This window comes from Myotis lucifugus, unplaced genomic scaffold (genome assembly GCF_000147115.1).
Source record: "Myotis lucifugus unplaced genomic scaffold, Myoluc2.0 scaffold_198, whole genome shotgun sequence".
NCBI lineage: Eukaryota > Metazoa > Chordata > Mammalia > Chiroptera > Vespertilionidae > Myotis > Myotis lucifugus.
In genome coordinates, this window is record NW_005871246.1 from 832,487 (window position 1) to 855,264 (window position 22,778).

At 53.5% G+C, this 22,778-nt stretch overlaps 1 protein-coding gene across 1 annotated transcript in view; it reads left to right on the forward strand.

Annotated features, from left to right (window-relative positions):
* JPH3 (junctophilin 3) overlaps nucleotides 1-22,778 on the forward strand; it is a 115,295-nt gene that overhangs the window by 89,146 nt on the left and 3,371 nt on the right. The window contains 3 exon segments of the mRNA XM_023761103.1: nucleotides 19,629-19,753; nucleotides 21,846-22,498; nucleotides 22,500-22,733. Coding sequence (XP_023616871.1) covers nucleotides 19,629-19,753; nucleotides 21,846-22,498; nucleotides 22,500-22,733 — 1,012 coding nt within the window.

Here is a 22,778-nt window from a genome sequence, read left to right on the forward strand (position 1 = left end):
TATGCTTATATGCATACAAGGTCTTTGGTTGATTACCTCCTACCAGGCCACCCCTGAGATTCCACACTTTGTTCCATGCTTCCATGAATCTGGATCCACTCAGTTCATCAGTTTATTTTGTTAATTAAAGTATCATATGAGTGAGATCATGTGATACTTGTTTTTCTCTGACTGACTTATTTCACTTAGCATGATACTCTCCAGGTCCCTCCATGCTGTCTCAAAGGGTAAGAGATCCTTATTTTTTACTGCTGCATAGTATTCCATGGTGTAAATGTACCACAGCTTTTTTATCCACTCATCTGCTGATGGGCACTTGGGCTGTTTCCAGATCTTAGCTATTGTAAATTATACTGCTGTGAACACAGGGGTGCATATATTCTTTCTGATTAATGTTTTGGGTTTTTAAGGATATTTTCCTAAAAGTGGGATCACTGGGTCAAATGGCGGTTCCATATTTAATTTTTTGAGGAAACTCCATATAGTTTTACATAATGGATGCACCAGTCTGCATTCCCACCAGCAGTGTACTAGGGTTCCCTTTTCTCCAATCCTTGCCAGCACTTGTCAAGTTTATTGATTTGTTGATGGTAGCCATTCTGACAGGTGTGAGCTGATACCTCATTCTCGATTTAATTTGTATCTCTCAATGTCCACTTTGGAGAAGTGTCTATTTAGGTCCTTTGCCCATTTTTTAATTGGATTGTTTGTCTTCCTTTTGTTCAGTTGTATGAGTTCCTTATATATTTTGGATATTAACCCTTTATCAGATGTATCATTGCCAAATATGTTCTCCCATACAGTGGGCTCACTTTTCATTTTGTTGATGGTTTCTTTTGCTGTGCAGAAGCTTTTTATTTTGATGTTTTCCCATTTGCTTATTTTCTCCTTAGTGTCTTTTGCCCTAGGAGATGTGTCCATAAACATATTGCTAGGAGAGATGTCTGAGATTTTGCTGCCTGTGGTTTCTCCTAGGATTTTTATGGTTTTCCGACTTATATTTTATCCATTTTGAGTTTATTCTTGTGTATGGTGTAAGTTGGTGGTCTATTTCAATTTTCCCAGCACCACTTATTGAAGAGACTGTCTTGTCTCCTTTGTATGCTCTTGCCTCCTTTGTCAAATATTAATTGAGCATAATGACTTGGGTTGATTTCTGGGTTCTCAGTTCAGTTCCATTGATCTGTATGCCTGTTCTTGTGCCAGTACCAGGCTGTTTTGATTATGGTGGCTTTGTAGTATAACATGAAATCTGGTATTGTGATTCCTCCAACTTTGGTTCTTCTTGCTCAAGATTGCTGTAGCTATTTGGGGTCTTTTTGGTTCCATATAAATTTTTGGAGTATTTGTTCTATTTCTGTGAAATATGCTGTAGGTATTTTAACAGGGATTGCATTGAATCTGTAGATTGCCCTAGGGTAGTATGGACATTTTAATGATGTTGATTCTACCAATTCAGGAAATGGTATATTCTTTCACTTGTTTATATCTTCTTCTATCTCTCTTTTTTCAGCATCCTGTAGTTTTCTGAGTACAAATTTATTCCTAAGTGTCTTAATTTTTTTGTTGCAATGGTAAATGGGATTGTTTATTTAGTTTCTCTTTCTGAGAATTCATTATTGATGTATAAAAAAGCCATTGATTTTTGGGTGTTGATTTTGTATTCTGCTACATTGCCAAATTCATTTATTAAATCTAGTAGTTTTTTGGTGGCGTCTTTAGGGTTTTCTATGTACAATATCATGTCATCTGCGAATAATGAGAGTTTTACTTCCTCCTTCCCAATTTGGATGCCTTTTATTTCTCCTTCTTGTCTGATCATTGTGGCTAGGACTTCCAGTACTATGTTGAATAAGAGTGGTGAAAGCGGATATCCAGATCTTGTTCCTGTTCTTAGGGGAAATGGTTTTAGTTTTTGCTCATTGAATATTGTGTTCGCTGTTGGTTATCATATATGGCCTTTATCATGTTGAGATATGCTCCCTCAATTCCCACCAATTTGATGAGAATTTTTATAAAAAATGGGTGTTGGATTTTGTTGAATGTTTTTTCTGTGTCTATTGATATGATCATGTGATTTTTGTCTTTCAATTTGTTTAGTGATGTATCCATTTATTAATTTGTGAATATTGCACCAGCCTTGCATCTCTGGAATAAGTCCCACTTGGTCATGGGGCATGATATTTTTAATATATTGCTGGATCTGATTTACTAATATTTTGTTGAGGATTTTAGCATCTATGTTCATCAGGGATATTGGCCTATAATTCTCTTTTTTTGTAGTGTCTTTAGCTGGACACTCTCACGAATTAGGATAATGCTGGCCTCATAAAAAGAGCTTGGAAGTGTTCCTTCCTCTTGGATTTTTTGGAATAGTTTGAGGAGTATAGGTGTTAGTTCTTCTTTGAGTGTTCGGTAAAACTCCCCTATGAAGCTGTCCGGATCTGGGCTTTTGTTTGCTGGGAGTTTTTTTTATTACTGCTTCTGTTTCCTCAGTTGTTATTGGCCTATTCAGGCTTTCTGATTCTTCCTGATTCCGTTTTGGGAGACTGTACATTGTAGGAATTTGTCCATTTCATCCACATTGTCCAGCTCATTGGCATATAGTTGTTCATAGTATTTTCTTATAATCCTTTGTATTTCTGTGATGTCAGTAGTTAACTTCTCTGCTTTCATTTCTAATTTTATTTATTTGAGTCCTCTCTTTGTTTCTTTCTTCTTTTTTTTTAAATTAATCCTCACCTGAGGATATTTTTCCATCGATTTGTAGAGAGAACATTGATGTGAGAGAAACACATCACTTGGTTGCCTCCTGCATGCGCTCTAACTAGGGCCCAGGTCAGGAGGAGCCTACAACCAAGGTACGTGCCTTTGACCGGAATCTAACTTGGGACCCTTTAGTCCATAGGCTGACGTTCTATCCATTGAGCCAAACTGGCTAAGGCTCTCTTTGTTTCTTGATGAGCCTGGCTAACGATTATCAATCTTGTTTATCCTTTCAAAAAAACAGCTCTTGGTTTCATTGATTTTTTTGTAAATTTTTTTTAGCCTCTATGTCATTTATCTCTGTTCTAAACTTTATTATTTCCTTCCTTCTACTTCCTTGAGGCTTTTCTTGTTGTTCTCTTTCTAGTTCTTTAAATTGCAGGGTTAAATAGTTTATTGCTGATTTTTCTTGTTTTTTGAGGTAGGCCTGTAGTGCTATGAAGTTCCCTCTCAGGACTGCTTTTGCTGTGTCCCAGAGATTTGGGGTGGTTGTTGTGTGTTCATTTTCATTTGTTTCCAGGAAGTTTTTTATTTCTTTCTTGATCTCATTGGTAACCCATTCATTGTTTAATAACATGCTATTTAGCCTCCATGTGTTTGAATGTTTTGGGGAGTTTTTACTATAGTTGATTTTTAATTTCATTCCACTGTGATCTGAGAAGATGTGTGATATGATTTCAGTCTTCTTGAACTTGTAGAGACTTGTTTTGTGTCCTAACATGTGGTCTATCTTTGTGCATGACCCATGTGCACTTGAGAAGAGTGTATATTCTTCATCTTTGGGGTGAAATGCTCTATAAATATCAATTAAATCCATCTGATCCAATCCATGTGCTTTAGAGTCACTGTTTCCTTGTTAATTTTTTGTCTGGAAGATCTATCCAGTGAAGTTAGTGGAGTGTTAAAGTCCCCTACTATGACTTAATTATTGTCAATCTCTTCCTTAAAATCCTCTAGAAGTTTGTCTTTTTATATATTTAGATGCTTCTATATTTGGTGCATATATGTTTGCCAGGGTTATATCCTCTTGTTGAATCAATTCCTTTAGTATTATGTAGTGACCTTTGTTGTCTCTTGTGATGTCCTTCATTTTGAAGTCTATTTTGTCAGATATGAGTATTGCTACCCCAGCTTTTTTCCCTTTTGCATTTGCATGGAAAAAATTTTTTCTATCCCTCTCATCCTGTGTGAGTCTTGTTTTCAGGTGGGTCTCCTATAGACAGCATATAGTTTGGTCATGTTTTCGTATCCATTCATCTACCCTATGCCTTTTGATTGGAGATTTAATCCATCTACATTTCATGTTATTATTGATAGGTACTTATCTATTGAAATTTTAATTCTGTATTCCTAGGTTTCTCTCTCTCTTTCTTCTTCTCATTACAGCAGTCCCTTTAGCACTTCTTGTAATGCTGGCTTGGTGGTGATGAACTCCTTTAGCCTTTTTTTTGTCTGGGAAGTTCTTTATTTCACCATCTATTTTGAATGATAGCCTTGCTGGATATAGTAATCTTGGTTTCAGATCCTTGCTTTCCATTATTAGCTTGAGTACTTCATGCCATTCCCTTCTGGCCTATAGAGTTTCTGCTGACAAATCATATGACAGCCTTATGGGAGCTCCTTTGTAGGTAACAATTTGCTTTTCTCTTGCTGCCTTTAAGATTCTCTCTTTGTCTTTAATTTTAATTATGATGTGTCTGAGCATGGGCCTGTTTGGGTTCTTTTTGTTGGGGTTCTCTGTGCCTTCTGAATTTGTGTGACTTTTTTCTCCACCAGGTTAGGGAAATTTTCTGCCATTATTTCTTCAAACACGTTCTCTATCTCTTCCTCCCTTTCTGCCTCTTCTGGCACACCTACTATGTGAATATTGTTATGTTTCATGTTGTCCCACAGCTCCCTTAAGCTGTCCTTCTGTTTTTTAGCTTAATTTTTTTTTCTTTTGGTTCTCTGATTGAGTGACTTTTTCTACCCTGTCTTCTAATTCACTGATTTGATCCTCAGTTTTCCCTAATCTGCTGTGTATTCCTTCTGATGTGTTCTTTATTTGTGCTATGTTATTCTTGATTTGTTTTCATAGTTGCTATATCTTTTCTTATGCTGTTGAGCATCTTTACCATCATTACTCTGAACTCTGTTTCAGATAAATTTCTTATCTCTGCTTCGTTTATTTCTTCTTCTGGATAATTATCTTGTTCTTTCATTTGGGGGTTGTTTCTTTGTCTCCTCATTTTGGGTGCCTGTTTGGGTTTGTGACTATGTATTAGGCAGTTCTGCTATGCCTCTCAGTCTCTAGTGCAGGACAGTGTCAAATGCTGTTTATGACTAATTAGATTAGGCAAAGACTTGAAGCCTACAGAGATCATCTCTGCTTGTAGGCTGATTGGATTTAGTCTTGAAAAACCCTCAGTTAATCATCCACAGGTGTGGTGAGAGTTTTCCCCCCAACTGGGTGGGGCAGTTTCTTCTGCCTGGAGGCTAATTGTTATTCTCAGTTTCTTAATGGGCCTCAGAAACTCCACACCGTGGGGCAAGGTGTTTTCCAATAGGGTGGGCCAACTATCTGCTCCCCAGGTAAAACCACATAGATAGCAATTGTCTGCCTAAGAAAGATGACCTCTGCAGCATGAGGAAATGACTCAGCACAGGAAACTGGGGTGTCTGCCTTTTGAGCTCTAAACCCAGAGCCCCCAACCCTGGCTTATGCTCACACAGCTCCAGTCCACTCTGCCCTCCCTCTGCCAGAGCACAAGGTGAGTGGCTGCATAGGAAATTTTGTGCATTGGCCCTTTATGAGGGTGCCTGCATTTCCAGCCATCTCTCCGTGGTGGGCAGCAACCCTGCTACTTCTCACAGCCAGGTGTTCTGTGGGTATCCTTCTCAGTTCTGGTGCTCTCTGCTGAGGGGCCCAGCTTGGGGATTAGACGCCAGAGTTCTCAATGGCAACCCCCCACAGCTGAGATATTTCTCCAGAACTTCAATTGCAGTCTGTAGGAGCCTGGCCAGCCCTTTTGAGCCTCCGCCCCTCCTATCAGTCTCTATGTGGTCTCCACTTTCTGTCCTCAATTATCAGGGTTCTCTCCGGCGAGTCTTCTGTTGATTATTCAGGAAGATTTTCTATATTTTAGTTGTAATTCCAGTTTGGTCTTGGGAGCATGTCCGTGCAGCATCCACTTACTCTGCTGCCATTTTTAATCCCCCAAGGCATTCTGGTCCATTGGGTTCAGGGCTGTGCCAAGAAGGGATTCTCCATTTGCCAATGGGGGGAAAGGGCCCTAGGACTCTACCCCAGGATGGCCAAAGTCTGGACTCCAGGGCCCCTCTGCCTGCTCTGAACACAGCAGCTCCTTCTAACACTCCCTCCCTGCCAGTACTCCAGAGCCTTGGGCGGGCCAACCTTGTGGCAGCAGACCCATGGAGGTTGGGGGACGGTCTACACTGGGGCTGTGGTTGCAAGCCTGTGCTCAGAGCTCCATTGGTCCTGCCAGGGGTCTGCTCCATCTCAGATCATGGCAGGGCAGGAGCACTGGAGGATGCCTGGGGGAAATCCTAAGTCACATGGGGGCAGCTGGGAAGGGCCCTGGAGGGGGGGGGGGTAGCACCCCCCATCCTAGGGAAGGAGCAGGGCTGGCTCAGGCACCTACAGCCCCCTTTCCCACTGATGGGCAGGGACTGCCACCGAGGGTTGAAAGAACACAGCTACCACCGAGGGTTGAAAGAACACAGCTACCAAATCTTCCAGCATTTGCTATGTGCTGGGCATGTGGTAGGGGTGTGGATGGCTCCATTTTGCAGATGGAAAAATTAAGGCCTGTGGGGACTGGTGACCAGCCCAGGTGTCTCCACAGGTAAAGAGGCTGGGCCTCCCAGGAGGATTCCCACCTTCCCAGCAGCCCCCAAATCACGATGGGCAAAACTGTGGACTTGGAGGCAGTGTCCTGTCTCAGCTCAGCCTTTCCTGGGCTGGGTTTCTCCGGGGCAAGTTCCTTGACCTGTTTGTGCCCCAGCAGGTTCCCAGGGACTCTCAGGGTATCCTCCCTCTAGTGCAGCGGTTCTCAACCTGTGGGTCGCAAACAATGAAAATACATCCTGCATATCAGATATTTACATTACAATTCATAACAGTAGCAAAATTACAGTTATGAAGTAGCAACGAAAATATTTTTATGGTTGGGGGTCACCACAATATGAGGAACTGTATTAAAGGGTCGCAGCATTAGGAAGGTTGAGAACCACTGCTCTAGTGTGTGATTCTGGAACCCACTGAGCGGTCGGGGGAGCACTCCAGGCAGAATATGAGATAGAGGGAGTGGGAGTTCACCCTCTCCTGTGCCATCAGCTGGTGCTTCTGAGACCTTGCCAAGCAAAGGTCTGAGAACCTGCATTTCTGACCATCTCCCAGCTGATCCTGCAGGCGCTGGCTCCCCATGAGGAGCAAGGCTGTGGCTGCTCGTAGCTGAACATACTCAAGTGTGTACCATCATCGTTAAGGCCGCTGGTACCTGCCAGCATCTCCTCCTCCCCTGCACCAGCCATGACCCCTTCCTCTCTCAGCCGAGCCTGGAAAGGGTCCACCTGCTTATAGATAATTGGCTAGAGCATGGACTCCTGGGGAGGAAGTCACCGGGCTGGCGAAAGGTGCAGCCCCTCATCCAGAAGAAGCATTGGGTCCAAGCTCAGTGGGACTGGCAGTCTGTTTACCAAAATACATTTCACCATGCAGCAAGGGGACAGGGCTGGCTGGGGGGCGGGCAGGGAGGCCGAGGGGGAAGGACGAGGCACCGGCTTCCTCACTTAGGGGCCCAGGCAGTGAGGTTTTGGACCCCTGAGGAGATGAGGGCTCCAGGACACCTCATAGCACTTCACAGGCAGACATGCAGGTCAGGGAGATCGGGTTCGGAAGCCGGCTTCCAGCTTCTCTGGCCTCAGTTTCCTCACCTGTAAAATAGGAATAACACTAATTCTGTGTATGGACTGAGCCTTCTGCTGGCTGACACTGGGCTGCAGGGCCTGAGGATCCCAAATCCAGAAGAGATGGGCTGCAGTCCTCGGGGACTGACCAGTGGGCCTGGCCTCCAGGGCTGGGTCATGTTCTGGGCACTGGCTCAGAGAGGTGGGAGGCCTGCTGCACACTTGGAGGTAGGGTTGCCTTGGCAACTACAACCAAGGAGGAACAACTTGCTCTCAGCTGCGCTGTCTCTGTCCTCGCTATAGTGGTCCGGAAGCTGGGCTTGCTTTGAAAGCAGGGCCAGAGGTTTGCTTTCTTTGCCTTGGGATTTGGTTTATGGGAGCTCCCCTGAGCCACCAGGCTAGTGGGATTGGGTCGAACTAAAGGCCAGAGTGTGACTTCAGGATGAGCAATGGCCAGTGAAAAAGAGAGGCCACAAGTGAGAGGAGGCTGCAGAAATAGAACAGATTCTGCCTTAGTCTGCTCTGACGGCTGAAGCAGCAGATTTCTCTCTCCCGGGCTGGACGCTGCAGGCCCGAGATCCCGGTGCCGCCTGCCTGGCTCTGTCTGAGGCCTCCCGTCTTGACTGGTGGATGGTGGCTTCTCCCCTGTCCTTCCCTCTGTGTGCGTCCGTGTCCCAGTCCCTCTTTTCATACGTGGATTAGGGACCCACCCTAAAGATCACATTTAGCTTTATTACATCTGCAAAGACCCTACTTCCAAACAAGGTCACATTCACGGGTCCCAGGGGGTAGAACTTCCTGTCTAGTTCGGACACGGCTCCCCCATGACGTGTGCATGTACCCTCTGTAATGTGTGAAGATCTTCCAGGGGTGAGGGGGGCGGGAAACAACACATTTTGAAAACAGGAAGAAAAGTACCCCTGCCTCCTGCTGGCTGGCAGAACCCCCTGCCCCGTGCGGGCCCAGAGCCCCTGGTCTGAGACCCGACCCCGCTTCCCCTGGGTGCGATGCTGGAGGGTCCCCTCCCCTCCCTGGGCCTTGGTTTTCTCATCTGTGAAATGTGTGGAGATTTGATCCTCATCAGTGCTCCTGTCCTGTGTCATCAGCCTCGCCCCCTCGGCTGGGTCACTCCAGCTGTCAGCACCTCTCCTAGGGCAAAGCCTCGATTGCACAGCCCGCCCATTTCCTGCCCATTTCTCCTCCATGGCTGAGAAGGTGTGGACGGGAGAGACAGAACGGTAGGGGTGGGATGAGGCGGGATCCTGAACCAGGGAACCTGGCGGGAGCCACAGGGAGGCACCGGGACTGCTGTTCCTGTTCAACGATGGCACATCCTTCCTTAAAATGCTGGCATCTGTGCTGTCCCCGACCTGCCCAATGCGTCCTGGACTCTGCCACCACTTCCTGGGACCCCAGACAGGTCCCCCAACCTCCCAGGCCCCAAGTTTTCTCACCTGCAAGAGAGGGCCTCGCCGACCTCATGGCTTTGGGATGAGTGGAGCGAGTGCGAGGGGCCTGAGCACATGGAGGGTGATTGGACCTGGATGGCCCTCTATGGGCAAGAGATCAGATAAGACGGTGCGGGAGCCCGGTGTGCGGCTGGGGCACCAGAAGTGTTGGCTCTGCTGTTCCTGCCCAGGCTGCAGCTGACTGAACCCCCTGGTTCTTAGCCCGTCAATGGGAAGCCGAGTGGGTGGGACTTTCTGTGAACCAGCACTGTGCTCATTTACTGACATAACAGGCCTCATCGCATCTCCACGATCCTTTACTGAGACACGTTATTCCTTGGCTGGAGGCAGCTCCTTAGCGCGTATTTAGTGATGCAGAGACGAAGGGTGAATGGCCCGGCACGCGGCCGCCAGAGGAAGGATGTTGCGCTGATGTGAAATTATAATTCCCGCACTCGTGTTTCCCTAGATTCTGGCTCTGAGATATCAGCTTTTGTTCAGGGAAACCACAGTTGTCTGTTCTCCCCTAAAAAACACCTGTCCTTCGCTGGCCCGTGGGGTGGCGGTGGGGGAGGCGGGGAGGGGCACACGGGTCTGACACTGCCCTCCTGCCGGCGGGAGACGGCCTTGCACACCCACAGAGGGAAAGGTATTCTGTGTGGGGCAGGCACCGGCCCTGCCTCCTTGTCCAGCGACCCCAGCCAGGCAGCAGCGAGCCCGGCATCCCCGAGCTGAACTGTGGCCCCCGACACACACGTCCACCAGGACCCTTCCTTGGAAAAAGGGTCTGTGCAGATGGAGTTGAGTGAAGGGCCTGGAAGTGCAGCCACCCTGGGTGAGGGACGCCCTAAATCGATGACTGGTGTCCTTGTCAGAGACAGAAGAGCAGCCGCAGACACACAGGGAGAGTCCGTGGGAAGACAGTCTTGGAGTGATGTGACCACAGCCCAGGGACACCCGGAGCCCCAGGTGCTGGCAGAGGCAGGAAGGACCCTCCCACAGAGCCTCCAGAGGGAGCATGGCCCTACCCACGCCTGGAATTTGGACTTGGCAGAGGATGGGGGCTCAGTCCTGGATCCCACAGGAGGCTGGTCCCGCCCGCCCTCCCCCACACCCAGTCTTGTCTGAATCTGAAAGGGCCTTACCTGGCTGCATATGTTTGTCTCCTGTGGGTACTTTGCCAACCAGCTGCTTTGCCCCCTGGTAATAATGAGGAAACCAGCTCGACAGAAGAAATCCTAACCCGCCAGCCCCAGCCAGGAGTCGGGCATGCAGATCAGAGTGTAGAAGCTCAGAGTCAGTTTAACGCAGAACAGAGGGTCTGGCTGCAGCACGCTGATGCCCTGACACCCAAAGTTGGAGACAGCTGGGCCAACTTTGGGTGTCAGAGTTGTGTGGCGCTTGAGGCCAGGGGTGGGGGGTGGGGAGGAGGAAGGATGGGGCGGCAGGAGGAAGAGAGGAAAAGGAGAGAAGGAAGGAAGGAAGGGAGAAGGAGCCAGAAAAGGGAAGGAATGGAAAGAAGGGAAGGAAGGAAGGAAGGAAGGAAGGAAGGAAGGAAGGAAGGAAGGAAGGAAGGAAGGGAGGAAGGAAGGAGTTGAGAGGGAGCAAAGGCACGTTCACATAGAGCCACGCACACCGTGTTCACAGCAGCACAATCGCCAGAATGTGGGAGCAGCCAGTGCCCACCGTGGGTGACTGGATAAGCCACATGGGCTCATCGCAGAGGAATAACCGCGCTGTGGAATATGACTCAGCCCTGAAAAGCACGGCCACGCTGCCACGTGGCTGAACCTCAGAAACGTGACACTCAGAGGAACCAGACGCAAAGGCCCCGTGCTGCCTAATTCCGTTACATGAAATGTCCAGGCGGGAAATCCTCAGAGACAGGAAATGCATTGGTGGTGCCAGGGTTGGGGGAGGGGGGGAATGACAGCCAGCGGGCGCAGGGTTTCCTGTGGGGGAGACGGAAATGCTCTGGAATTAGATGGTGCTGGTGGCACATCTGAATGTGCTAAAACCACGGAATTGTAAGTGGGTAAATTGCGTGTTATGTGAGCAGACCTCAATAGAGCTGTTACAGAAACTCAGGGGGAGGTGGCAGTTACGCGGTCCAGAGGACACCTCCACTGTGACCTGTTCTGGGTCACCTCTGAGACTCACAGCGTTCGCCCCCAAGGCTGCTGGAAGGAAGACTTGTAAGCCCTGGAGGGCAGGGCTGGTATTGTGTCTCCACAGGCTGTGGGGACAGCCGAGCACGTGGAGCCTGTCACAGGCCTCTGTGGGAGGGGGAGGGGGAGGGGAAGGAGTGGCCCTGGGCAGTCCCCCTGGTTGTCCAGAGACCGTCTCCCTTGTTCCACCTCCCTGGGGGCCTCTTCGAGGCACAGTCCGCATCAGCACCGAGGCCTGAATTCCCACCAGCCATGGGCTTTATGGGGCTGTCAGGGAGGCGGGACCTCCTAACACCAGGCTTCTGTTTGGTGCCTTTTCCTCTAAATGTACCCAAAGCACATCTCCACTTCTGAAAGATGACCACTCGTATGGCCCGAGAAACGTGTCTGTCTCCGCCCCGCTGCCAACCACAGCCCTACCTGGCACTCGGGAGGTGTGCAAAGCCGGCGCTGCTCCCTGCACAGGGAGCGTCCCCTGTGGGCCCAGGTGGGTTTCTGCCTGTAGCTCCTTGGAGGATCCTTGAGGGGAGGGGGAGGAGGCCTTCTTGCCTCTTCCAGCTCCTGGGGCCTCCAGGCCTAGTCTCTGTCCTCGCATGGCCTTCTCCCTGTCATTGGATTTAGGGCCCAGCCTCATTCAATAAGCATGACCTTATCTGAACTAACTGCATATGTACTATTTCCAGATCAGGCCGTGTTCACGGGCTCTGGTGAACTTGGGGGGAGACACTGTTCACCCCAGTACATGGTCCTTCCCGAAGCAGATGGCTGGGAGGACAACAACCTCAGGATCCGGCCCTTTATCCTAGACTCTGGGCACGATTCTGAGCTGGAAGAGAATTTGGATCATTGACTAGGCCAGACCACCAATGGAATATGGAAGCCCAGAGCTCTGTGCCTGTTCCTCATTGGTCAGAGAGGAGCCCAGAGCTCCGTGCCTGTTCCCAATTGGTCAGAGAGGAGCCCAGAGCTCCGTGTCTGTTCCTCATTGGTCAGAGAGGAGCCCAGAGCTCCGTGCCTGTTCCTCATTGGTCAGAGAGGAGCCTAGATCTCTGTGCCTGTTTCCTCATTGGTCAGAAAGGAGCCCAGAGCTCCGTGCCTGTTTCCTCATTGGTCAGAGAGGAGTGATACTCCCTGTGCCTGTGTTACGTGGTCGTGGATGGGAACATGAGTGCTTTGGAAAACAGTGCCAGGTGTCCTGTTGCAATGTGTGGGAGACCTCTGACCCAGGACAGGGCATCTGCTGGGATACAATGGGTTTGAGGGCCAGTGAAGGTGATGGGGCCCAGCACAAGCCTCCCAGCATCCCAAGGCCCCTGTGTGGCACCCCATCGTTCCTACTGTGCTTCCTTTTCTGCTATGCCTCTTTCCAGGGCTGAGGCAACAGCAAGCACACAGTAGGTGCTCAGCAAGTGCTGAATACAGGCATGCGTGGGTGGGAAGGGGGTCTCCTGGAAAAACCCCCAGGCCCAGTTTAGTCCCTTGGTCACCAGCACTGCTGACAGCCGGGTGCCCAGGGGCTTCGCCCTGTGGGACCCACCATAGAGCTTTGCGGGCCTGCATGTCAGGCAGACCTGCCCTCGAGCAGTTGGCTCTTGTTGGGCAGCGCACATAAAGAAAATCCAGTTCTGAGCTCGGGGGAGGGGTGGTGGGGCTGGAAACCCACCAGCAGATCGCATCCCCACTCCTGCAGACGGAGGGGGCCGGTGCTGCGGGCAGGCGTGCCCTCAACCCGGGTGTGGGGCGGGTGTGGTGTCTGGGCTGGAAGGCAGGGCCGTCCAGGACAGCAGAACAGTGAGCCTCCCACGTTTGTGCAGCAGTTCTCAGACTCACCTCCCTGGACTGCCAGCAGCGTCACTTGGGAGTTTGAGAGATGCCAATTCCCGGGTTCGCCCTGACTCACCGGTCAGACACTGGGGGGTAGCCAGGCCAGCAGGGTTTTGTCACACCTCATGAGACCCAATTTCCAAATTAAAGTCACATTCCCAGCTTCCAGAGGAAAAAGTTTGGGGGGACACCATTCGGTTCGGTATAGGTGCTAAGGGTGGGCCTGGGGGGACATGGGAAGGTCACCCCATGCCCCGCCTATTTCTACGTCTTGTGCATCTGTGACTTCGGCTTATATGTCGCCCCTGAGGCTGCATATCCATCCCGTGGGGGCCGGCTCCCACATTGGAGGAGCCGACCCCGCCCCGCCCACTGGTCAGCAGCACAGGGACCCCGGCTAGGTTTCATGGCCTGGGCTCCCAGCTGGTTGGGGGAGCGGGAAAGGGGGTGCAGGCCTGATTAACATTGGGGGTGGGAGGAAGAACATGATTGAGATGCAGCCTGTGGAGTGGCCAGCAAGTGAGGAGGCCCCCGAGCTCATTGGCCTTCCAACCCCTCCCACGCCCCCCCGGAGGTGTCAGCCAGTGGGGACTTGCCCCCTGAGCCCTTACCCATCAGGAGCTTGGCTGCTGGCGGGATCCTGAAAGTCTCATTTAAAGTTCACCTTCGCGATGCACTGGGAGGTTTGCTCTATTAAAAGCACTCGTCTTGATGGAATTTTATTTTAAGGTTGGCACAGCATTTTCTTTTTATGTATGTGTGAACGTATATATGTAAATACACGTATGATGTTGGTGAATTAACGTTTGTGGTATATTTACTGAGTGAAGCTGTGGAAACCAATAGTGGCCCCTTCAGGGGAGTTTCCCACTCGCTCGCTTGTGCTGTGCGTGCTGGGGGCTCCGAGCAGCGGGGCAGCAACATGCCCTCCTGCCCAGGAGTGCACGGCGGGGCATTCATGACAGGCACCCATCACGGTGGGTCGATGGGCGCTGTGACCTGAGGGGTGGAACGACTTGCACACTCCCCATGCTCGCTTTGAGGCGGGCAGCAGAGTCTCAGGCTCAAGGCCAGGCCATGCAGCGGAGTGGGGGTGCCCCGAAGATGCCATGTGCAAGGGGCCCTCCCAGGAGCAGATCTGCCTCTGAGAGTCAGCCAGGCGGGAAGGGGTGGTTTTATTTCCAGGGCTTCAGGACAAAACAGAAGCATGTGTGGTGAAAGCATGACCTTCGCTCGACCTCTGGACACGCCCCTCCCAGGAAAGGCTGCCGTCACTGAGCCGCATGCCCATGCAGGCAGGACCGGAGGACGGCACATGTGCGTTTGCACGCACGCTGCTGGGACGCGTGTGTGCAGAAATGCTTTGGAACGATGCCCCGTTAGCCTGACTTTCGGGGGATTTCAGCTGAGTTCTGTGAGGTGGGCGCTTATATAAAAAGCAAATTCACGTTATTCCTTTCTAAGTGAGGAACCATCAAACGTGCTCCCTTAAAAACACAAAATCTCACATTCGTGTTTTCCTATAACTTCATCCTGTGAGCAGCCTTGTCCGATCCAGCCTGCTGCACTTGGCTGTGGACTTGGGCACACACTGCTGCTCCTCAACAATCATCCATAGCTCCCCATTCCCCCTGAGGCCTGGCAGCGCTCATTCTACCTGAGCTGGCCCTCCTGCCTTTCCCTCGCAATCGGGCCATCTTCCTGCTGGTCCCTCTCTTGGGTGGTCAGGCCCGTTCTTGGTTCGGAGCCCTTTGGGGCTCCATATTCATCAGCATCTGTCATGGTCGGCAGCAGTGACTGCTAGGGACGTGGAGGTCTGCCGTTAGCAGGCAGCAGACAATGTCGGCCTCACATCTTCTCAGGGTGATGCCGGCCCCAAGCCATCCAGGCTCGACTTAGGGAAGAATCTCCACGGGACAGTGCTGGGGCCTGTTCCAGACCTGCGATGCCGGTCTGCAGGGGCCTCCGGGCTCCTCCATTTGTTTTCACGGAACTCGCCTTGCACAGCCCTGGCAGCCTGCAGTGAGGGTCTTTGCAAGACGCCACCAGGGAAAGCTGTGAGGCTGAGAGACTTCCTGCAGGTGCAGAATCTGGCCTGCCTGTCCCTCTCCTGGGCACAGCTTTGATTGTGGCTGATGTGCACCCTTATCCTCATCCATGTTGGTCCCTGCTCACCTTGGCCTCCAGGGAGCTCGAGCCCTCTAGGTGGCCGGGCCCAGGCATGCACCCCTGGCTTCCTGCCTCTGTCCATTCCCCTCATTTCCTCGTGACCTTAAGTTACTCTGTTAGTGGTTCGTTTGTCTGCCTACCCTTGTTAGAAAACGATGGAGTACAAGATAAATAAATGCTGTACTGACCGGTGTGATGGGTCCCCAGCCTTGTCCACTGTCCTTGGCCTTTTAACCCCCCATCCTTGAAGCCACCAGTTTTGGGAGGCCCCACGCCCTCTCCCTGTCTGCTCGGCCACTCACTGTCTCCATTGCTCGGGCCACAGCCCCTAAAACATGCTTATTTTTCAGGATTCCATCCTCTGGGCACGAGCGCATTGTGTGCCCTTTGGTGTACAAAGGTGCGCGGGTGGTTCAGGGTGGACGTCACCTGCTCGGGTCCCAGCCAGACACAGGGCTTTGGGGACACTCGTCTGGTCAGCTGTGACGCTCCTTTGCCAGCTGATTTCCCCCGTCCCTGGGGTTAGGGGCTCTCGGCCACCTGGGGAGGTGCCCGGTGTCCGACACAGCGCCACGTGCAGTTGAAGCGTGTGAGGATGGGAGGTGCTTAGTGAACACTGTGTTGTCGCTCAGAACCCCCAGGGCTGGGGGCGTAGTCGGAGTGGGCAGTGACTGCTCATGGGTTCGGGTCTCCTTTTGGGGTGACAGGAATGTTCCACAGGTAGAGGTGGTGGCTGCACAGCACTGTGGGTGTGCTAGCTGCCATGAACCGAACACTTCTAAATGGTTTATTTTATGTCATGTGGGTTATACCTCCATTTTTTTAAAGAAAAGGATAAAAAAAAAAAAAAACCTTAAAAAAAAACCCCAACTAGTTGGGTGTGGCATGTCCAGAATAGGCCAATTGACTGAGACAGGAAGTAGCTGGAGCTGCCTCGGCTGGTGGGAAGTGCTGGGGGAAAAGGGAAGGGTGTTACTACTGGCAAAGGGAACAGGGTTCTTTTGGGGGCAAAGATGTTCTAAAATTGATTGTGGTGATGGTTGCAGGGCTCTGTGAATACACTAAAAACCGCTGAATTTTAAATGGAAGATTGTAAAGTATGTGAGTTATATCTTAATAAAAGTTATTATTAAAAACAAAGAAAACCCTGCCTGTGGCATGTCCTGGAGAGAAGCCACAGCACACACCACTCCAGCAGCCATGAGCTCGGAGCCCGCAGGCTGGTTCGGGGTGAGTTGGGGTGCGCCTTGGCTCCCGGGAGCCCTGGTGGGATCGAGCCATGTGCTGCGCTGCTTTTCCCCATCGGGACCAGCCGTGTTCAGACGGCCAGTGTCTTAGCTTAGGGGCGTCACAGAGCCTCACGGAATCTGATGAAAGGTGTGCACACTCTGCTTTGGGGGTTGGGGGATGCATGTAGAGCATTTTGAGTATAATTTCAGGGGACACATGGGCCCTCCAAAGGCTCCCAGTTCAGAGCCCCTCCAGGGGTTACTCGGGCCTCGGTCAGCCTCCAGGTCTCCGGGCTGGGGTGTCGTGCTGCTGTAGCTGTAGCTGTCCGCTCGCTGGGTCTCAGCCCAGGACGGATGCGGGACAAGTGGTGGGAGCTGGCTCCGCAGGCCTCTGCTCCACTCACCCTGCCACCCGGTCCTTCCCCTCGTCACTGACTCTCCCACCTGCGTGTGGCCATGGAGGCTCACGCCGGCCTCACTGGGTCTGACTTCCACCTGTTTCTCACGTGGCGACGCTGACAGCTCTCGAGATACCGATGTACCTGTCCCAGCCCACGTTTTTCATAAACTCGTGGCTGTGGCCTTCGGGAGCCGGAGCTGGAGCTCTCGGACTTCAGGTGGGCGTGGTCCTCAGAGGCGGGTGGGTGGGGAGGGGCCAAAGGCTGCAGGAATGATTTATCCAGTTGATTTGTTATTGATGCAAATTCAGTATTAATAACTGGTGCTTTATTAACGGCTTTGTCTCCACGAGGCTCCTGTCCCTCTTCTGTTGTAATTACAACCACAGGGTTCCCAAGGAATCTTCTAGAACAGTGGTTCTCAACCTTCCTAATGCCGCGACCCTTTAATACAGTTCCTCATGTTGTGGTGACTCCCAACCATAAAAAAATTATTTTCGTTGCTACTTCATAACTGTAATTTTGCTACTGTTATGAATCGTAATGTAAATATCTGATGTGCAGGATGTATTTTCATTGTTACAAATTGCACATAATTAAAGCATCGTGATTAATCACAAAAACAATATGTAATTATATATGTGTTTTCCAATGGTCTTAGGCGACCCCTGTGAAAGGGTCGTTCGACCCCCAAAGGAGTCGCGACCCAAAGGTTGAGAACCGCTGTTCTAGAAGGTGGTGCTTCGCAGCTTGTGCGCCCAAGGGACATGGGGTTGCAGCTGTCTTGAGTGACTGTCATCTTTTCCCAACTTCTAGGAGGGAGAACTCTGAGCAGACTCTCCTCCATGCTACATTTTGCAGGGGTTTCTCTTCAGTTTGGGGCCTGCGGCCAGGCGGTGCAGCGGGTGGCGGGCAGCGGGAGCCCTGGAGAGGAGTTGTAACGGGGACCCTGGAGCCCGGAGACGCCGCGCGGGCAGCCTCGGCACTCGCCTCATTTCCTGCACACATGTTCGTGCTGTGATTTACTGTGTGTCTGTATGTCATACATTTGTTTCTTATAGCAAAGTTGTCCCTAGTTATTGGTGGAATTTTGAAACAAGAAAGCCTGGTCGCTCACGAGGAGCGAGGGGTCTCTGGGGTAAGCCTGTGGACTGAGGAACTGGGGTGTTGGAGGGTCAGGCTGCTCAGAGGAGCCTAGAGAGGCGACCGCTGAGGGGCAGGCTACCCCGTGTCTTGGACTGGTCGTTGTGCCTCGGTTTCCCTGGTGTCGGGAAGCAGTGCCCCCTGGAGCCAGGACACCAGGCAAGTGAGATGTAGGGACGCGTGGCATCGTCCTGCCTTGGGCACCCAGTCCAGCCTCGTTTTATGGAGGGAGGAGGGCCTCATGTGGGCCTCAGCTGGGGAGCAGAGTCCTGGGACCCCTGGGCTAGACATTTTGGGGCAGCAACATCCAGCTGACCGGCTGGCCTCCGTCACCCATCCACCTGGCGTGGGCATCACCAGGTCTGCCACTTGGTGCAACGTGTGCAGAATGTTTACTGACGTGAGAGCAAACCCATTCTGATCACGTCCCCCACACCCAGCCTGTGCTTGGGGACTTCATGTGCCCCCCCCCACCCCCCAAACATTCACGAGGTCAGTGGTGTCACTGACTCCGTGTGACCAAGGGAGAAACTGAGGCACAGACGTGTGACTTCCACTGAGCCTCTCGGCTCCTACCTGGAGGTGCCACGCCTGTGCTCCGAGAGGCGCCATCACCCACAGCGAGGCGCTGGAGGAGCTAGGCCTGGCCTCTGGGCAGAGCCCGTGGGAGACAGACTTGCTTTCTCCCAGCATCTGGAGACCGCACTTCACGCCCACTCGCTAAGCCTGCCTCTTCCACACACGGGGTTAGTGATAGCAGCTGCTAGAAGGTGCCAGGTGATGGCTAAGTGGACGCCCCCTGGCCCCGTGCGGGTGGGGTGGGGGTAGGAGTGGAAGGAGCGCCGGGCGAGTGTGCCGGGGACCAGCTGCAGTCCCAGCGCGGCCTCCCGGGAACGCCTTCCCCCGCTCTCGGCTCACCTGGGCCTCCTTCTCAGGGGGAGCCGGGGGTGGCAGTGCCACCTGCTGGGATGAGGGATGGGCAGCCTGGGTACAGGATAGTGGGCGTCTGGACGTGTCTGGAGAGTCCTTCCTAGCGATTCGGCTCCTCCCTGGGCCTGGAGCCAAGCCTGGGGCTGGAGGAGCGTTTTGTTCCTTATGCCCTTGACCTTCTGAGTGCTGGCGGGTCCACCATCAAGCCTGCCTGTTCCTGCTCAAAAGCCTGGCTGCCCACTCACCCCTTGGGTGTGGCGGGGTGCACCTGCCCCCCAAACTGCTCATTTGTCAGGTCAACATTGGTTAAGCACCTGCTCGCTCCTGGAGACTCAGAGATGAGTCAGCCGGTCTCGGCTTCAGGCTGTGGGACGACCCAGGGAGGAGGGACACTCCTGCTGCAGGACCTGAGCCCATCTGGGACCCAGGCCCCGCACAGGGGTGGTGTGCCCTGTGCCCAACTGAGCTGGTCTGGTTGGTGCCCAGGGATGTTCGCTGAATGAATGAAGGAACCAGAGACCCGCAGGTCTGACGGCACATACCGCCGGGCGCCCAGCATCCTGTCCTGGCCCAGCCCACTGTGGGATGGGCTGCCCAGCCCCTCTGCCTCCTGTGCCCTCACTGCCCTTCCTGCCTCTCCCCCAGGACCTCCCACTCCCGGGCCAAGGCCGAGGCAGCCCTCACTGCGGCCCAGAAGGCCCAGGAGGAAGCACGGATCGCCAGGATCACTGCCAAAGAGTTCTCACCTTCCTTCCAGCACAGGGAAAACGGTGAGTCGGGCGCCAGGCGGGTGGGGCAGGGTGTCCTCCAAGGCCACGTTCCAGCAGGTGCTGCCCGCTGCCGTCTCCCCTCGTGTTCACGCTCCTTCACGATGATGTGTGTCCCTGCAAGGGCCTTGGCACACTCCTCCCTCACACGTGTCAGCACCTCTCCCTGCCTCCGGGGCTGTGTCCCTGTGTGCACGCGTTTCCATGCATCACCCTCTGCTTTCCATGATGGTGAACGTCTCTGTGCTCTGCGTGTGCATGTGGTCTCTCCCTGCCCTTCCCCCAATGTTATGCTAGAACTTTCTGTGACAAACCAACTATTCTATAACTGCTCTGTTCAAAAAGGTCACTAGTGGCCATGTGGGCTAGTTGGCTGAGGCCCTGGTCATTAGTTGCATTTGATCAGAACTGATCTGCATTTAACTGTAGAGAGCCACGCGTGCCTGCTGGCGGCCACACTGGGCAGAGTGGCTCATTAACTGAGGGGAGCTCCCGCCATGTCCTTTGGTGGGAGCTGGAGGAGCTAGAAGCCACTGAGGTAGCAGATCTGTGACCCTCGTCCTGTCTGGGGACCAGGCCTGAGGGAGGCAGAGAGGGCTGGAGAAGGCGGGCATTGCTGAGAGAGGGCAGACAGCCCCCTGTCTTCACTCACTTCCCTCTGGCCTCACTCTGGCGCTTCCTCTGCAGCAGGAAGCCCTGGAGGCCAGGTTTGTGGGGATAGAAGCCGCTGGAGGTTTTAGGCTGACATCTGCCATGCGCAGTCTATCCTGAGCGCTCACCTGAGCTCTCCTGGAGCCGGAGCTCCTAGCCTCACCGGGAGGGTCCCGGCCTTTGGGGCAGTGAGGGAGGCCGCCCGCTTCTGGGAGGCAGGAGGACCCAAGATAAGGGACAAAGGTGTTGGAATCCAGCCACACATGTTCTGCTTTGCATTTTCACAAGGATGCTTCCAGGAATGTCACGCGCTCTGCAACTAATTTTAGCGGAGCACAGTCTCCAGGCTGGTGGCGCTGACGGGGCGCAGAACTGAACATGAGGGCACCACTCTGGGCGTGGGGTTCACGGGACCCTGCAGGGTCGCTGTCCAGGCTTGTCTGGGGCCCTAGGGTGTAAGGCGCAGGGGCCTGAGCCCCAGAAAGTCCAGATCACAGTCGGGCAGGTCAGGGGAGGGTCATGGGAGTCCTGTGATGGGGCCAGGGCCCCCCACCCCAGGGAGGGCAGTTCTCCGTGTTGTCCCTCAGACACCCCCTGGCCTGTTTCCCTCTCTGTGCTGGGGACTGAGGAAGAGGGGGACCACCCCTGCCCCCGTCCCATGGCTGCAGAGGTGTGGGAGACTACACCCCATGTGACAGATGGGTGCAGATGCAAGGAGACTGACTGCTTGCCCCAAGTCCCAGCATCTGTCTCCCCAGCACATCCAGGACCACATGGGACACCCCTTGGCGGCCGTCGCCCTTTGAAACACCCCAGGGACTGTTCATGGGCATCTACAGCTCTGCCTTGTTCTGGTCACCGCCTCAGGCCCCCATGCATGCTAACAGCATGGTGGATGCATAGACGGGGTGCCCGGCCCCTGCTGAGAATCCTGGCCACACCGAGGGTGCTGTCCCCTACGGCCTTCTCCTGCCCTGGCTCAGAGGCTCCAGTATGGAAGCCAGGAGGGGAGCCCAAGCAGGGGGTGGGGCAGGAAGAACAGGCCACCAGAGGCCTAGGCCACCCGAGAGGTCCGTGTCCTGGGCGGACAGGCCCCCCTCCCCAGGCCACAAGACCTCGAAGGTCACCTAGCAGGAGATGCTTCCTTTCATCCTCAGGAGGGCCCCATGGGGGGCAGGACCTGAGACCCCCAGAGTAGGCGGGCCCCCAGTCCTTGCACACTGAGCCTTGGTCTGCCTGCAGCCCGGGCTGGGCCAGAGCTGCTGCCCACTACTGCCTGTTGGGACCTGGTCATCCTCAAAGCACCTGTGGGCGGTGGCTTGGGGGCCATGGAGGGGCTTTGGCAACCACTGTGTCCCAGCCTGTGCTGCTGTCCTCGGGCGAGACCAGGCCTCCGCACGGCTGAGTAACCAGCCTGTGTGCTGCCCGCTCCTCCTCCGTACAGGGCTCGAGTACCAGCGGCCGAAGCGGCAGGCTTCCAGCGACGACATCGAGGTGATCTCCATGGGGACGCCCCTGCAGCAGGAGAGCCCGGAGCTGTACCGCAAGGGCACCACCCCCTCGGACCTGACCCCCGATGACAGCCCCCTGCAGAGCTTCCCTGCCAGCCCCTCGGCCACCCCCCCACCAGCCCCTGCCTCCAGGAACAAGGTCGCCCACTTCTCGCGACAGGTGTCGGTGGACGAGGAGCGGGGCGGGGACATCCAGATGCTCCTGGAGGGCAGAGGAGGGGACTACGGCCGCCACAGCTGGGGCGAGGAGAAGGCCGGGGCCTCCAGGGGCGTCCGCAGCGGAACCCTCCGCAGTGGCCAGCCCGCGGAGGACTTCCGCACCCGGGGCTCGGGCCACAAGCAGCCCGGGAACCCCAAGCCCCGGGAGCGGCGGACGGAGTCGCCCCCTGCCTTCTGGACTTCCCACCCTCGGGCCAGCAACCCCAGCTCAGGGGGCGCCAAGCTGCTGGAGCTGGACGAGGAAAAGCTGAGCAACTATGAGATGGAAATGAAGCCCCTGCTGAGGGTGGACTCCCACGGGCAGGAGGCCTACCCCCAGAAGAGACGCTACAGTAGGGGGGCTGCCTGCCGGGACCTGGGCGAGGACGCGGGGCTCTGGGGCGCAGAGACTGAGATTCAAGTCTCAGCACAGAGAGAACGTCCGGCCGGCCATTAGCGCGGAGCCCGCGGTGCAGAGACTGGAGAACCTGCGGCTGGGCGACAGGGCCGAGCCCCGGCTGCTGCGCTGGGACCTGACCTTCTCCCCACCCCAGAAGTCCTCACCCGTAGCCCGGGAGTCCGACGAAAAGAACGAGGACGAGCTCAAGTCCAGCACGATGAGTGCCTTTCCGTGAAAGTGAGAACCCAGGTTCGACCCCCATCCGGAG